The 15221-nt window shown below is 33.7% G+C and overlaps 1 protein-coding gene across 2 annotated transcripts in view; it reads right to left on the bottom strand.

Moving 5' to 3' along the window:
• Positions 1-3406: 3406 nt before the first annotated feature.
• The window catches only part of LOC123705887 (adenylate cyclase type 3), a 27179-nt gene continuing 15364 nt past the window's right edge, over positions 3407-15221 (bottom strand). For both annotated transcript variants that reach the window (XM_045654968.1, XM_045654967.1), the window contains exons 14-21: positions 14559-14764; positions 14036-14111; positions 11575-11797; positions 10178-10260; positions 8964-9065; positions 7744-7992; positions 7087-7236; positions 3407-5300 (exon numbers count right to left, since the gene is read on the bottom strand). In XM_045654968.1, the coding sequence (XP_045510924.1) occupies positions 5187-5300; positions 7087-7236; positions 7744-7992; positions 8964-9065; positions 10178-10260; positions 11575-11797; positions 14036-14111; positions 14559-14764 (1203 nt within the window). In that variant the 3' untranslated portion in view covers positions 3407-5186. The remainder of the gene's footprint in view (positions 5301-7086; positions 7237-7743; positions 7993-8963; positions 9066-10177; positions 10261-11574; positions 11798-14035; positions 14112-14558; positions 14765-15221) is intronic.

Here is a 15221-nt window from a genome sequence, read left to right as displayed (position 1 = left end):
AGTCTTTTTGTTTGTTGTTGCCAAAAATGAAAAACTTCACACATCCGAAAGTATAACTAAGGAAAATATCTACTACAAATAGACATGACATGAAAAATCTATTTCTGAATTTCAGGATCCTTACTTAGAGTACATAAAGTAATTATTTTTGAGCGATTCCATGACAAATCCATACTAATATTATAAATGCGAAAGTAACTCTGTCTGTCTGTCTGTTACTCAATCACGCCTAAACTACTGAACCAATTTTCATGAAATTTGGTATTGAGATATTTTGATACCCGAGAAAGGACATGGGCTACTTTTCATCCCGGTAAAATGACGCAATCCCGGAAATCCCACGGGAACGGGAACTAAGCGGGTTTTTCTTTGACTGCGAGGGCGAAGCCGCGGGCGGAAACCTAGTAACAAATACAACGTATTACGTACCACACTAAATAAATACTAATATGGTATTATAATATTATCTGCGGTACTTCGTACATTTTGTAAAAAATCATAAAAGATATTCAACAGCATTAAGGTAAACAACTTAGTACATATGTAGGTATATTTTAACTTTCGTATTTTCTCCAAGGAAACGTGCTCGATTTTGAATTGAAAATTATCCGATATCCTATTAATTTGAATTTAAAACTTAAACATTATTTTCAGGCTTCACCTTGCTATGTGCGGTCTTTAAGCGATAAAGCATATGGATAAAAAATTACATTAATGCAGTTTTTGTTGCAGAATCCATGAGCTATGATTTTTTTTCAGTAGCACTAACTATTATCAAGGCATTTGAAAGTGTAAAAAAAATATAGATTTCGGATACTAAGATTACTATTTTAAGTTTTATGGTACTATATTATGTAAAGACTACTAAAATATTTAATTTCGCAATCGCGACCGTCAGCGACACTACTTACCGCTGTTGCGGTGGGTTTTAAAACTCTTTTACTAATATTATAAGGAGGAAAACTTTGTTTGTTTGTTTGATTGTAATGAATAGGCTCATAAACTACTAGACCGATTTTAAAAATTCTTTCACCATTCGAAAGCTACATTATCCACGAGTAATATAGGCTAGTTTTTATCCCGTAAATGCCACGGGAACGGGAACTATGCGGGTTTTTCTTTGAAAACGCGGGCGAAGCCGCAGGCGGAAAGCTAGTAGCTAAATATTTTTATGATATTCCCAAAACGCCCCATAGGGGTTACGGGCATAAGATATGTTTTCACCCATTTTCAGTTTAGATATGGAAAATTTCCTGAATTCCATGTTATCGTTAACCAGATTAGGTAGTTTCATGACAGCTAAATCAGTTGTGTCCCGTGAAAGTCAGTGGAGAATGCTCTCATATTACTGGTTCATTTTATACTTAATTTTAAGTATTCCTCATAATAAAATATTTCTTTAAATATAGGTATATTTTACTGATATTTATAAACAAATGTATTTTCTTTCTTGGATTAAAAGTTCAGAAATAAAAATGGTAAAAGTATAAAAGTAGACACGTAAGTAAATACATTTTGAAATATGACGTATTTAAATTTTTACTTTTTAATATATAAAAAGAGATTAGGCATTAGATTCAAATAATTACCAATAACGTTAAAAATACACACTTTTATTGCACGTAAGAGGTAGGTAGATTGAATAAAATAACGGTCAAGATGTCAAGATTGCACTATCAATCTCTGTAGTTAATTTCACGCTCCTTTAAAAATGCCAAAACTTAAAAAAACAACAACATTAACTACTTGCAATTTCCTATATCTACAAAGGACATACCATACATTGTTTTAAGAAGTTATAATTAAAAAAATGGTTGTGGTAATTTTCACTTTATTAATTACAATATAACTAGGTAGGTACTTATTTTTTGTTGTTTTGAACCAACGCGAACGTTACCAAGAACGGCGGAAGTTTCTCAATTCGTAGCACATCGCGCAAAACGATAGTTCCACAGTCAACAGCTGATCGACATTATTATTTTTTATTGTACAGGACCTATATCTTTATAATATATCCGGTCCTGTACAGTAGTAACTTCCCGTCCATGTATATTATTTGAAAACCCTTGCATTCATATTCTAACCTATTTTTAAGTGGGGATATCTTGCATAGATAACCACGGACTCCGGAGAAGGGGTCGTGGATTATGTCGGATTCCTACCGACCAAAACCCCACCGTCTAGGTCTAGCCGCTTCAATGATGGGGCCATCTACAAAAATAAGATGATGAAAGATCAAAGCAAAACTCTTAATTTATAATTTTTTTTAATGTTAATGTTTGAGTTTAATTTTATATAGGTTTAAGAATAGAAAATATTTCCTGTAAATTAATTTACTTTTTACCTTATTGTGTTTGTTTAAGTATGCTTGTATGTGATTGTACCATAACAGTACGACTATATTGTGACATACCTACCTACCATAGAAATCTAAATAACATGTGTCTTGTTATTTAGATTTCTATGCTACCTACATTAGCACTCGTTTAATTGATTGCTATGCCTTAATGTTTTGTTTGCACTATGCTTAAATTGAAATAAAAATTAATAATCCCCGCCTTCTTATTTTATTGGTTGAGGACATATTGGATTTGAAATTTATCAAAGTGCATTAGGTATCATATTCAACCCCTTTCAGTTAATACCAACCTTGAGTAAGTTTTACAAAAATATTTAATAAATTTTTGGAGGCCGAACTAAGTATGTTCAACAAACAGCTTCAAACACTTCCCATTAATTCACCTATTAAAGAAAAAAAAAATAAGATCAGTTCATCTATTCGAGCGCTCCTATGCCATACACCTTATGACATTACACACATACAGACACTACAAACTTTTATCACGCTGTTGTTTATACGTCGATATAAAAAAATGAAAACTCCAACATATAAAATAATGCATTGATACGAAGTTCAAACATTAATTGAACATTCTTATTCCTCCTGCGTTGTGTTTTAGTTGGAATTGCATTGTTCCGCATGGTCGGTTACAAGCTAATTACCTATAATCGGATATTTACCTTAACTTGCAAGTATTACTGGGAACCTTGTTTACGCCAAAATGTATGATTCTAGGTCAACGGGAAGTAGTAAGTATAGGTTCTGATGAATGAGAATGAGAATATCAAAATATTGTTCTATAATTAGATACCTTCTTGAGATATATTCACATTCAAACCTTTAGCTCAAAATAGGACCAATCATTTTACTTTTAGTATTCTTAAAATCCTAAATAACGAAAAACTGTTTTTAGCGCTCCAACAATGTTCATGGTGGTAACTAGACGCTTACAATAAGGTGACCCTCCAGCTGGGTTGCCATGGACGCAATACGTAATAACGTATAAAAATAGATATTGTAGATGTTCAGTTCACGAATTTTGGGGTGATCAAATAAAAGTTTTTGTAGATAGATATTGCTTTATTTACTGATAAGAATTTCAGTACAGATTTAGCTATCAAGGTTAAACCTTTAAACTTTTGAGCTAAAATATGTAAAAAATTATATGTTAATAAGTAATCACAAATCACAGGATAGTGTATAATTACTACAGAATAAATAAAATTATCTAAACAGTACTAAGATTAGTACAGCAACTATTGCTACAGTATCACCATCAAAAACCTTTTGTACACTTATATCAGATAATAATATAAAATTCAAGCGTTTAGATAAGTTTCAATATATCTATTTATAAAACATAATTAATGTCTGTTACGGCACTTTTTAACTAAAAACTACTTTCTACATACACTTAGGCTAGAATGTCTAGGCGAATCATTATGAAAAGCACGTCTCTAAAACAATCTATAAGCACTAATGCGATGACATTTATCTTATAAGTAAGATCTTCTACTTTAAATACGCGTTAAAATTAATACCAACTAGAGGTGATTTAATAATAAGCTAATTCCTAGTATGAATATCACAATATAGCTACCTATTTGTATGATGAAGATGAGGCAACACCGATTACAGATTTATCCGCAAAATGAAAGTTACATAAGAGCGATTCGCATATCCGGGCGCACGCATGACTGCATAATAATATTTCGTCGCATCTTATGAAGTAATACTCGACAGCATCCATAACTAACTTATAAACAACGATGACACCGATTTAAGTATCTTTTCTTACAGTATGTTTGAAATATTTTAATAATAATACACACAAACAAATGTAAGATGTAAATTACCCGTAAAATAATCTAAAATATTCCTTCTATAGTGAGAAATATCATTTAGCTCATAATTTCAGTCATATTTGTATTAATAAGATATTAAAAATAAATAAATTTTTAAGATATAAATAGTATCGTTTAACTCTTAAATTATCGTGATATTTTTTCGTGTATAATGAGTCTATATGTTGTTCAATGTTTCGTTTTCTAATAATCTATAAGTACAATAATTATGCGTTAACTGAATAAATTATTACACCAATTGTTTATTCAATATTCTGAAGAACTATGCGAAAATATTTTACTAAGTGCCTACACTATTTAAGTTTACGTTTACATATTGTATTTGCTTACAGTCAGATGGAAGTACAGTGCCAATGTACCTACCCCAAAGTTGAAATTTATATATTTTTTTTTACTTTGACATACGTATCGATTCCATTTATATTTTCAATATTACACTCTTTTCTTATGTCTACTTCCTAAAAATAATAAATAAAATGTTCTCACACAGATTTTACATTGCGTATCATTTGCGTGCATAATATTATGCGTCATGTTACTATGGTCTCTTCACTGTAATTTTTTTGATTCACATGCTGCTTAGATGACATTTAAACAAGTTTTAATATTTTATTCCAAAGTATGTGACGAAGATAGTTTCGTATTTAGTTCACTCACAACAGGGTTTCGTTAAGTCATAGATTAAATTATATCTAGATTTGCGACAAAGTGATTATCCAGTGCGACTCCGAATACTCAAACGTTACTAGTCATTTCAAAACTTGCTAAAACATATCTAATATTATACCAATACGAAATTCACAAATTAACAAATAAAGAGATAATAATTAGACTGTGATGAAGTGGTTACTTCCAAATACTCAATATTGCAGTATTTTAATACAGGACAACACTAATATAATGTATTATTGTGACGTGTTTGATAATAAAAGTGTTAAAAATTAAGTATTGTTTGAATATTCGGTTCATACAAATAAGGTTTAAGGCAGTAACGGTCTTTGGGCATCTCCCTCTTCGAGCGTCTGCGGCGCCGCGGAAGCGCTTCCGTTTGCTAACAGCGCATCGCTGGCGTTAGCTTCTGGTGTTTCATCGATCTATACCAATACAAATATTTATAAATAAATAATAATATAAAGGGTAAAATTAGTACTGAAAATATAAAATATATAAATGTTTGTTGTTGGATACCTATATAAAAATAAATTCAACATAACATGCTTATTGTAAAGAAATGAACGAGGCCATGTGTTTTTTTATGGGACACACTTATCAGTAGCTGAAGTTGTTAATACATTACATACATACATACAACTTAAGTATGAATAAAAAATAAAAACACTGCTCACGTGCATGTCATATACAGATTATGAAATGTTTTGTTTTAATCTAGAGCATATATCTTATAAAGTTATAAGTCTTCAGAAGGAGTCTGGCTGGAAGAATATGGAAATCGATCACGACTATCTATCCAGACAGGGCGACATAACAGGTCGGCCTGTCCGGGTAGACTGTCGAGATCGAATCCAACGTGCAATCTTCGTGTATTCTTCTGTCGTCCGTGAAATCACTGCGAATCAAACTCAATTAACTTCATAACTAAAACTTGCGCAATTGTTTGTTTGTAATCGTATACTGGTTCTTAAGGCCGTGAAATAAAATAGTTAAGTATATATTTTTGGTTCAAAGACATTTTTAATCATCCACGATACGTTTTAGATTATTATTATCTACCATTGCGTTTATTAAATTTGCTAGGATCATAGGATGTCTTTATGTTAGTTAAATTGGAATAAATTTTTGATTGGTTGTTCAGATAAAATTAAATGTTTTCACTTTTTCGTTCAATAGGTATCTAATATTGATGTCTGAAAAACAATTTCATAGATTAAGCGCATCAGACAAGGTCTTACGGCCATGACACAACTGGAGTCTAGATATTCAATTACTGAGGATACCTTCAATAACATCTAATACAGTAATACTTCACTTGATTGCTTATGTATCCTTTTCATTTAATACGTTTCTAATATCATATTATTGCCTACTAAAGGATGACACTTCAATAACACATATTCTTTAATATATATTTTTTAAATATCAAGAAGGCAAACGAGCTCAATGCTTTCCAATGTGAGGGTCAAATTGAAATAGAATTGCAAATATTATTTAAAAGTATCAGCTATATTAATAACGTGTTCATTCATGATTCACCGCAATTCATGCAAATAATCATTTTGATTTGATTTGTTTGTGTGTTGATCTGGAAGTAATAAAGGGATGCTCCAACACGCTTAGTGTGGCCAAGCTAGCAACATTTATCAAATGTTGAACGCGATAATTATTAAACGCTTTGGTGAAATAAATTGGAGTTGACGCAAGTGTGAAATTTGTTCTTAACATGTGGATAGCTGTCTACCGGAATTTGATGGTGTTGTAAAGAAAATTATAATGAACATAATAGTTATAACGCTTGTTGCTTTGCTAAAGAGCGCGTGACAATATAAATTATGCCGCTGATTTCGTTTTGCAAGTAAAATGTTGTAATTTGATCGACTGCGATATGCAATTACATATCAAACTATCGATATTTTGAACTAAAATTTAAAAAATATGGAACACAAAATATAAAAGATTAGATTAGAAGAGATACATATTAAAACAACAGTATAGATTATAATCAGTAAGGTAATTCCATAAAATTATAATAATTAACATCCCGTATAGTTAATTTACGATCTATTGATATTCAGAAGTTGGTTAGCTCAAATAAATACAAATATCTGAAATAAATTTACATTTTCTTGATATAAAATTGAAGAGAACGTAATTAAAAAGACATGCATTATAATTATAGTGGTTCGTAATAATAGAATACTTTACCGTTGGGCATTCAGTTTGCGGCGGGGGTGCGTCATGTTTGCCTTGTAAGTAGTAAGTCATCAGCTGCCCTTTGCCCTTTACAGCCACCAGACCACGTTGTTCGAAATAGTAACCAAACTTTTGAAGAATCTCACATGTTTCTTCGGTCACCTACGATTGTCGTAATATTTTACTTCACACTAATTATACCATGTATACGCATATACATACTTAATCATAATAAAATAACAGTTAAAATGATAGAGTAGATAAAATATTGTATGAATTAACATTTACACTCCATTATGTATATAATACAGCGATGATACACATGTCGTTGTTTTCGTATTACACTGTTTTGTCGAATGAAATTTAATTGTGATATGTGCAATGGAACGCAGGTGAGAGTCGTTAGAAGGTCGAATTTCGACCGGACGATCCTAATATACATAATATTGTTATTGTACTATACTGTACTCTTCCTTTTTATTATTATCACTTTCAAGTGACCTTTTAGTTTAATTCATAATGAAACCGTTAGGTATGTTTAGTAATTATCACGTGATCCATTATAATAAATGCAAAAAACAACGTTTAGGTACATTCCTAAAATAAAATTTGCTTCAAGACAATATAATAAAATACAGAGTAATATATAGAGTTCGATGAAAATAATACCTGTATGCAGCCAGCCTTGCCGGTGCTTTCCATCCGAGATGCGACATTAACGGTATTGCCCCATATATCGTAATGTGGTTTCCTAGCGCCAATGACCCCAGCCGTGATGGGCCCGTGGTTCACTCCCATACGAAGCACGAAATGGTTGAACGATTGCTCATTAATAGCAGCCAGTACACGCTGCAGCTCTAACGCAAACTCCACCAGGCAAGCCAAGTGCGCCCAACGTACCAGAATACCGTCAGATGGCTTTAAACAAAAACATATTTTCGTATGTGGCAAATGTATTTTACAAAACAGAAATTAGCTGGTAGAAATATTTATTTTGTGGCATTAAAATAAATTAATATTCATGCAGAAAGATCGTTTCAATAAAAAATATCCTTGTTCAAATATTTGTTGGAATAGGTTAAATTTTAAATTTGTAATTTACGACATACCTACCTATTAAAAAAGCACAAATTCATATAATGTGATTTTTTTAATGTTATAGGGAGGCAAACGAGCGGACGCACTGCCTGGTGGTAAGTAGGTTGCGTCGCCCATAGACCCAAGCAGAGGTTGTAGTTGTTGCCTACCAGAATAGGATAAGGGGGAAGACGGAATTAAAATGGTATAAGGCGGAAGCTATTCACAGTAGTGATATTCACAGATATGAACTCATTTCCTAACTATTTTGGGCGTGGCTATAAGTAATTGTATTCCCAAATAACTAACATAAACTAAAATTAATATTATATAGAACAAAAAGAATTATCAAAATTGAATACCTAATCATGCGTTATTGTGCCAATTTTGGCACAAACAAACTCGATCGGCCCATTAAATAAAAGCAAAATGTGTTGTCTATCGACGCGTTCTAGTGAACACATGGAACGATTTATTCTTAGTTTAGCTCGTCACTAATGCAAAAATAATTACAGCACTTTATATAAAACAAAAGATTGTTGAAAGTTGACTAAAATGGCAAAACGAATTATACAAAATTACTGAAACGAAATTCGGACGTTGACCTAAACAAAGATTTGTGAAATATGATTATTGTTTTCTACTTTTTGTTATTATTTTCATTGAAAGTATCAATCCTATCCTAATCCTTTTTATTTTAAGTCTGATGAACAGAACAAACATACGCATTCTTTCTTAAAGAAAATTATTTGCGATAACTTCACAAAATTCAGAGTGGAAATATTCGATTAATTATAAAGCAAAAATCAAACCTGCATTTGTCGCGAAGGGTTTAGGCCGGATGCCGCCATGTATGTGGAACTAATCGTTTTTATTTTTATTATGTCCTTGCTGAATTTTGAATCTTCGAGTAGCTGAAATTAAATATACATTATTTGTATGATTTTACAATAATTTCTTAATCATATCGGAAGACATTGCCGCCTAGAAGAGATCGCTTTTGACCAATAAGGCAGCTTTTTAATACGTTTGTGCCTGCATGTTATTTTTTTTAATAAAATTTCTGATATATTATGTGTACAATAAATAAATATTTTTTAATATAATATTAATGAGGTCATAAGAAAACTATATTGCTCACGTACATTGGACAGGCATTGGAAACTTTCGTGGAATTTATTTCTCATTTAATTGATTCATGTAGCGCACAACTACTGTCGTCGATAACGCATAATAATTACACATAAACAACTTCCATTCTCACATTTACATACGTGTTTAAGCTTTTGACATTCCACATTAGTTAACTTATTAGTTATTGCATATTAAAAGTCAGGGTGAAGATGCCCATGCATATTATATTTTTATAGTTAATCTTTTTTTTAATTTAGTAATAATTCAGGCCCCGGAATCACGGTCACGGATGAATTCTACCTATACCCGTGGCCCCGTCGTTTATGTGGCTTGACGGAACACAGTGGGGTTTTGGTCGGTAGGAATCCGACATAACCCGCGGCCCTTTCCCCGGAGGCCGTGGGTATCTATGCAAGATTTCCCCTCTTTAAAAAAAAAAAGGCCCCGGAATCACAGACACAATAGAAAATCTATTGTGTCGTGGACCGATCGGGCCGCTCGGGGCTCAAAGGGTTAAAGATATAGATGGATAAGATATACATAGATTTTAGTATACCGTATCAATGGTACGTATTTACCACATAAGTCTCATACAGCTTCTACTGGTAAAACAATTTGCAAAATAATTTAAGCAGGTACCTAGTTTGTGTATGTTAACAACAAGAAGTAAACCTACAAACTAATAGTTTCTATATTTAATACGCATTCTGTGCAAATATAGATTACCTCAGGAACGTCATTCATTAAAACAGCCCAGTAAGTTCATTGTGATACATACATCTTAGTATCTATATTTAGTCAACATGAACAGCATTTTATACGGCTTACGTACGTCTCTAAAGTGAGACTATTGAAGTATTTTTAGATGTGTTTATTAAAAACAGATACTTACGAGATCAAAATCCGATATAACTTCGTTGAGAAACCGTAAACATTCTAGGCCTTGATTGTTGACCGTTTCCTCTGAGTAAAACTCTGTAAACAGGTAAAACGTTCCGGAGTTAAATAATAGTGAATAATTTTGAGCTTTCTTTTCGGAAAACATCAGGGTTAAATTTACTTGTTTTTTAAATTATTTTGGGCTATATTATTGTGTATTGAAAAATGTGTATAATGGTGTAGTTTCCTTATATATTTTTAAATAGCATATAACTATGTAAAATTTGGTGCGTAAGCTCATTGTAATATGTTTTCTGTTCACTTCCAGGTTTACATAAAAGAACTATATAGTTCCAGCTCGAATAAATTATGTAGTCAGATAGGGAAGGTATCTCGTATAATTATTCAATACGGATATATTGTAGGTAAATATTATTTTTATTTAACTATTTTATTAGAAAATCAAATAAACAATTCAACTGGTTTTGTAGATTATTTTTGAAAGCTATAGAAATAACAAAAAGTTCGAATCACACCTCGTGATGATTTAAAAAAAATTGTCATTTATAAAAATAATAATCAGTAAACATCTAATTTCCTTTAATTTATTTAATATACATATTGGTTTTGGTATGCAATTTAATGCAAAGGATCACAACAGATTGAAAATTACTAAAATGACATAAGTAGTCCATTTGTAAATCTGTGCGCATTCTTTCAACAAGGAACTCAAAAGCTCACGCGTGATATAAAACACGAACACGAGATATCAATCTGTCGTCAATTATGATTCATAATTTAATTCTAGCCTCACGAAGACAATGCATATAATAATATATAATATGTAAATTAAAGGTAAATAAAAACCTACGTTGTTTATGCGCTATAATTTTTCAGGCACTTACTGTAGTGCTTGTGTATATTATCAAGATAACAAAAGTAGTATACAAAGTAACATATAAATTTTTATAAATTCTGTCTCTTAGGGCTCATTAAGACGCAATGGCAACTTAACTGCCTACAAATTCAAGTAGTTTATAATCAACTCATTTGGCGACTTAGTTTGGCAACGTCGCCAATTCAGACATTTTCCTACTTGGATACCATGGCATCAGTGAGGCAGAGCTGTATGATTAATAAACCGTAATAACATTTCACCATTTTTTCTATTCTTTAAAAATTTATAATTAAAGCATTTGAATGCTACAAAATTAAAAAAAAAACGACTTGTGGCACTCGGGGACTGCCGCGGTAAAGCTATTGCATGCTATGCCTTCAAGCCACACCTCCGCCCGTCGGAGTGGGGAGCGTGAGGTTTTTTCGTTACGGAATTTCTCGATTCGGTCCCCGCGCTCAAGGCCCGCGATAGAAGCTATGCAATAGCTTAATATCATTTACAAATTACAATACCTGTAAAATTGGGCATAGACGCGAACAGCACGCCGACCTCCGCGTAGCTCTGGCTGTACAGGTCGCGGTGGTGATGCCGCGCGCCCATGAAGTGCGTGGCGACGTGCGGCGGCAGCACGTTGTGCACGAGCGCCTCGTTGCGGCGCCGCAGCTCGCGCGCCTGCTCCGCCTGCCCGCGCATGCGAGCGCCGCGGGAATACCGCGCGCGTTCCAGTGACTCGCACTGACCGTGCATGTCAATAAATAAATATTTCGCGACAATTTTCACACACGGCACCATATGTTCCCATACTAAGCTTTCGCTTGTGTTAGGGAAACCAGATGGCTGTATAAATTTAAATAAATACTTATATAGATAACTAGTTTTACGCCCGCGGCTTCGCCCGCGCAGTCAAAGAAAAACCCGCATAGGTCCCGTTCCTGTGGGATTTCCGGGGTTGCGTCATTTTCCCGGGATAAAAAGTAGCCTATGTCCTTTCTCGGGTATCTAAATATCTCCATACCAAATTTCATGAAAATTGGTTCAGTAGTTTAGGCGTGATTGAGTAACAGACAGACAGACAGAGTTAGTGCTGATTTACACAGGGTCAGTAACTGACTACAAATTCGAGGCAAATCAGTGCTGACCCGAAAAAAACCCTGTGTAAACAGATTTGAAGTCAGTACAGAGGCTTGAACTCAGCGCTGAGTTGAATATTCGGACACGAATATTTTAGAGTCAGTTGGCGCCCCCCGCTACCCGCGCACCCCCAAGTCAGCCAAATAAACCCCGTGTAAACAGACAAGTAAGTGCGTGGTTAGTCATTGCTGCTGCGTTGTAGAGTGACCACGTTTTTTTCGCTGGCGATAAAAATGACCCGTAAGCGAAGACGAAACCTTCAAATTGTTGCAATTATATGGCAAAAACGAGTGTCTTTGGGATATTAAATACCTTAATCCATTTTCTTACCCATTGTCGTTTATTTTTAGTTATATCTCATTTTCTACAATTTCTATTAACTCATTCAACAGCAAAATTGATAAATTTTTCAACAAATAATTAAATCGTCGTTTCAGTTGTTTTCGCGAATTCATTTTTCCCACTGACTTCACAAACGTGTGGTCACCGTGAGAAACGCACCAGTACTACTTACTTCATGTAAACAGTTAAAGTCTGTCGCGGCGCCGAAATTGGCGCTGCGACTGACTTGTCTACTGACCCTGTGTAAATCAGCACTTACTTTCGCATTTGTAATATTAGTATGGATTAACACCCAGACATAGAGCAAACATCATCACACAATTATTTGCCCCGGGTTGGAATCGAACCCGCGATCAGTGGCTTGGAAGGCAGCGTCACTTCCAACCAAGCCAACCGGCCATTCAATACAAACACAGAACATTACAAAGAAAGAAATATCAAGAAATATATAAGAAAACAATAAAAAGAGATGTGATAATTCTCGGTGAAGTTGTTATTTTGTGCTATGGCTGTGAAATAGCTCAGGATGACGCCGTCGATACTGCCCGAAACCCAGAAGGCAGATGGTAAAGTAAGAAGTGAAAACAATAAACATAAAAAATATAAAGATTGATGTTATTCAATATTACAGATAGATAATTGATATTTGATGGTTATGGAGTACTATTATACTATGGTTATGGTTAATCAATATAATGGATTGTTTGGTCTTTGTTTGTGAATTGGTACCGGTCATGACGGTCTCCGGAAGCTTAAATATTTCGATGGTTGGTCATTTGTTTCTTTGGATGTTTAATGATTATTCAAATCTTATGTTATATATTGGCATGTGGATTAATCTCTGCTGGAGATGTGAATTGGAGTTATGGACCGAAAATTTAATTCCAACAGAAGATATAAATAAAAAAACTAAATTATCAAGATCAATAAAGCTCGTATTATTAACTGGATAATACAAAAGTCATAAATCCTATTAGATAACTACCCACAAGCCACATCGCCAAGTACGTCATTATTACAAGTTTATTCCCTGAAGTGGTTCACGTCTACATCAATTATAGCACATTCTACGAACTATGTGGAAGAGCTTATTAACGTAAAGCGTCAATATTAAGGCACAGATAATATAATACTATAATTGGGTAATATTTCGGTGGCTGCATAGATATGATTTATGCAAATACATTGAATTATAATTTTCACTGAACAATATTAATAGTTGTATCAATAAGGGAAATATCTCGTAGGAAGCTCGTAGGTACCTTAGGTACAAGCGTAAATTATATATGATTGCAATCCAATTATGTATTGAATCTGTCCATTCCTTTCGTATAAAAAACCTATAAGACTGAAACACTCTAATTAATTCGTTCGCCGCAGTTCAATATACTAATTGTAACAATTAGGAAACAATTGAAAATTTTTGGAAAGAAAATGAGTTCATTGGGTTTGGGCGGAAAGTTAAATAAAGTTAAATAATATTAAATAAGTAATACTTACATATCTGTGATAAATAATCAACCCGATGATAACAATAAACAGCATTATTATGTGTCGTGTAGCGTGAACCTGGGACCTGAAATAAATTAAATATTCCACGTAAATTCTATTAAATTTACGAAAAACACATTTCTGTCAGGTAAAGATTTTCACTATATGTATCCAATTATTTAGACTTCAGATTCTAACCAACTTACGAGACATTTAGGTTTCAAACCTCACAATGTGTTATAGCAAATGTAATGTTACGTAAAGTAACATTAAACAGGTACCCGATTAAATAAATAAAAAAAGAGTGTGTGTACCTACTTATGTACACGCGTTAGAAGTTATACTTCTTTGGCGTATGGAAAAAATACTAGAATATACAACTGGAACATAGCTATCAATTTTCATACCACCTAGAACTAACTTCATGCTGTTAAATTTAGGTGTCGGTGTGCGCGCGCATCGAAAAAATTCACTCTCATCATTTTACTTCATCGCGCCAAAAGAAGTATAACTTCAAAAAAATCTCACTAACATGAAATCCAGCACCATAGTATCATTGAAGGCCGTCACATTAATATGTTCAAAGGGATCATAAGGCAGGTGGTATCGGGTGAGCAGCGCCGGGTACAACACCGCAGGGAGCGCGTACGCGACCGCCACACAAAGCAGCATGAACACGCGGTAGCCCTCGCGCAGTGGACGCACCCATAGCACGCTGCACGCTACCCCGACACCCATCTGAATAAATAAATAAATATTTCGGGACAATTTTCACAAACGGCACGATCTGATCCCGTACTTAGTTTTCGCTTGTGTTATGGAAACCAGATGGCTGATAAACATACATATATATAATTTTAAATAAATACTTAAATAGATAATTAAGACCCAGACTAAGATCAAACATATGTTCATCACACAAATATTTGCCCCGGGTGGGAATCGAACCCACGACCACGCTTGGAAGGTAGAGCACTACTATAAGTTACCAACCACGGCCAGTCAACCCAGGGCAGTGAATTATATTTACATGGTTGTTTTATAGAGTCAAGTGCAATCCTACTATTGTAAACGCGCAAGTTTGTGAGGAAAGATGTATATCTGTTACTCTGATACGAAAAAAGAACTACATATGTATCCACTTAACGGATGTTGATGATACTTAGCTGTGATGAAGCTTCTGTGCCAGAAGTAC

The sequence above is a fragment of the Colias croceus genome, chromosome 3 (assembly GCF_905220415.1).
Source record: "Colias croceus chromosome 3, ilColCroc2.1".
NCBI classification, from domain to species: Eukaryota; Metazoa; Arthropoda; class Insecta; order Lepidoptera; family Pieridae; genus Colias; species Colias croceus.
Note: the sequence above shows the minus strand (reverse complement) of the source record. Positions and strands in the feature narration are given on the sequence as shown.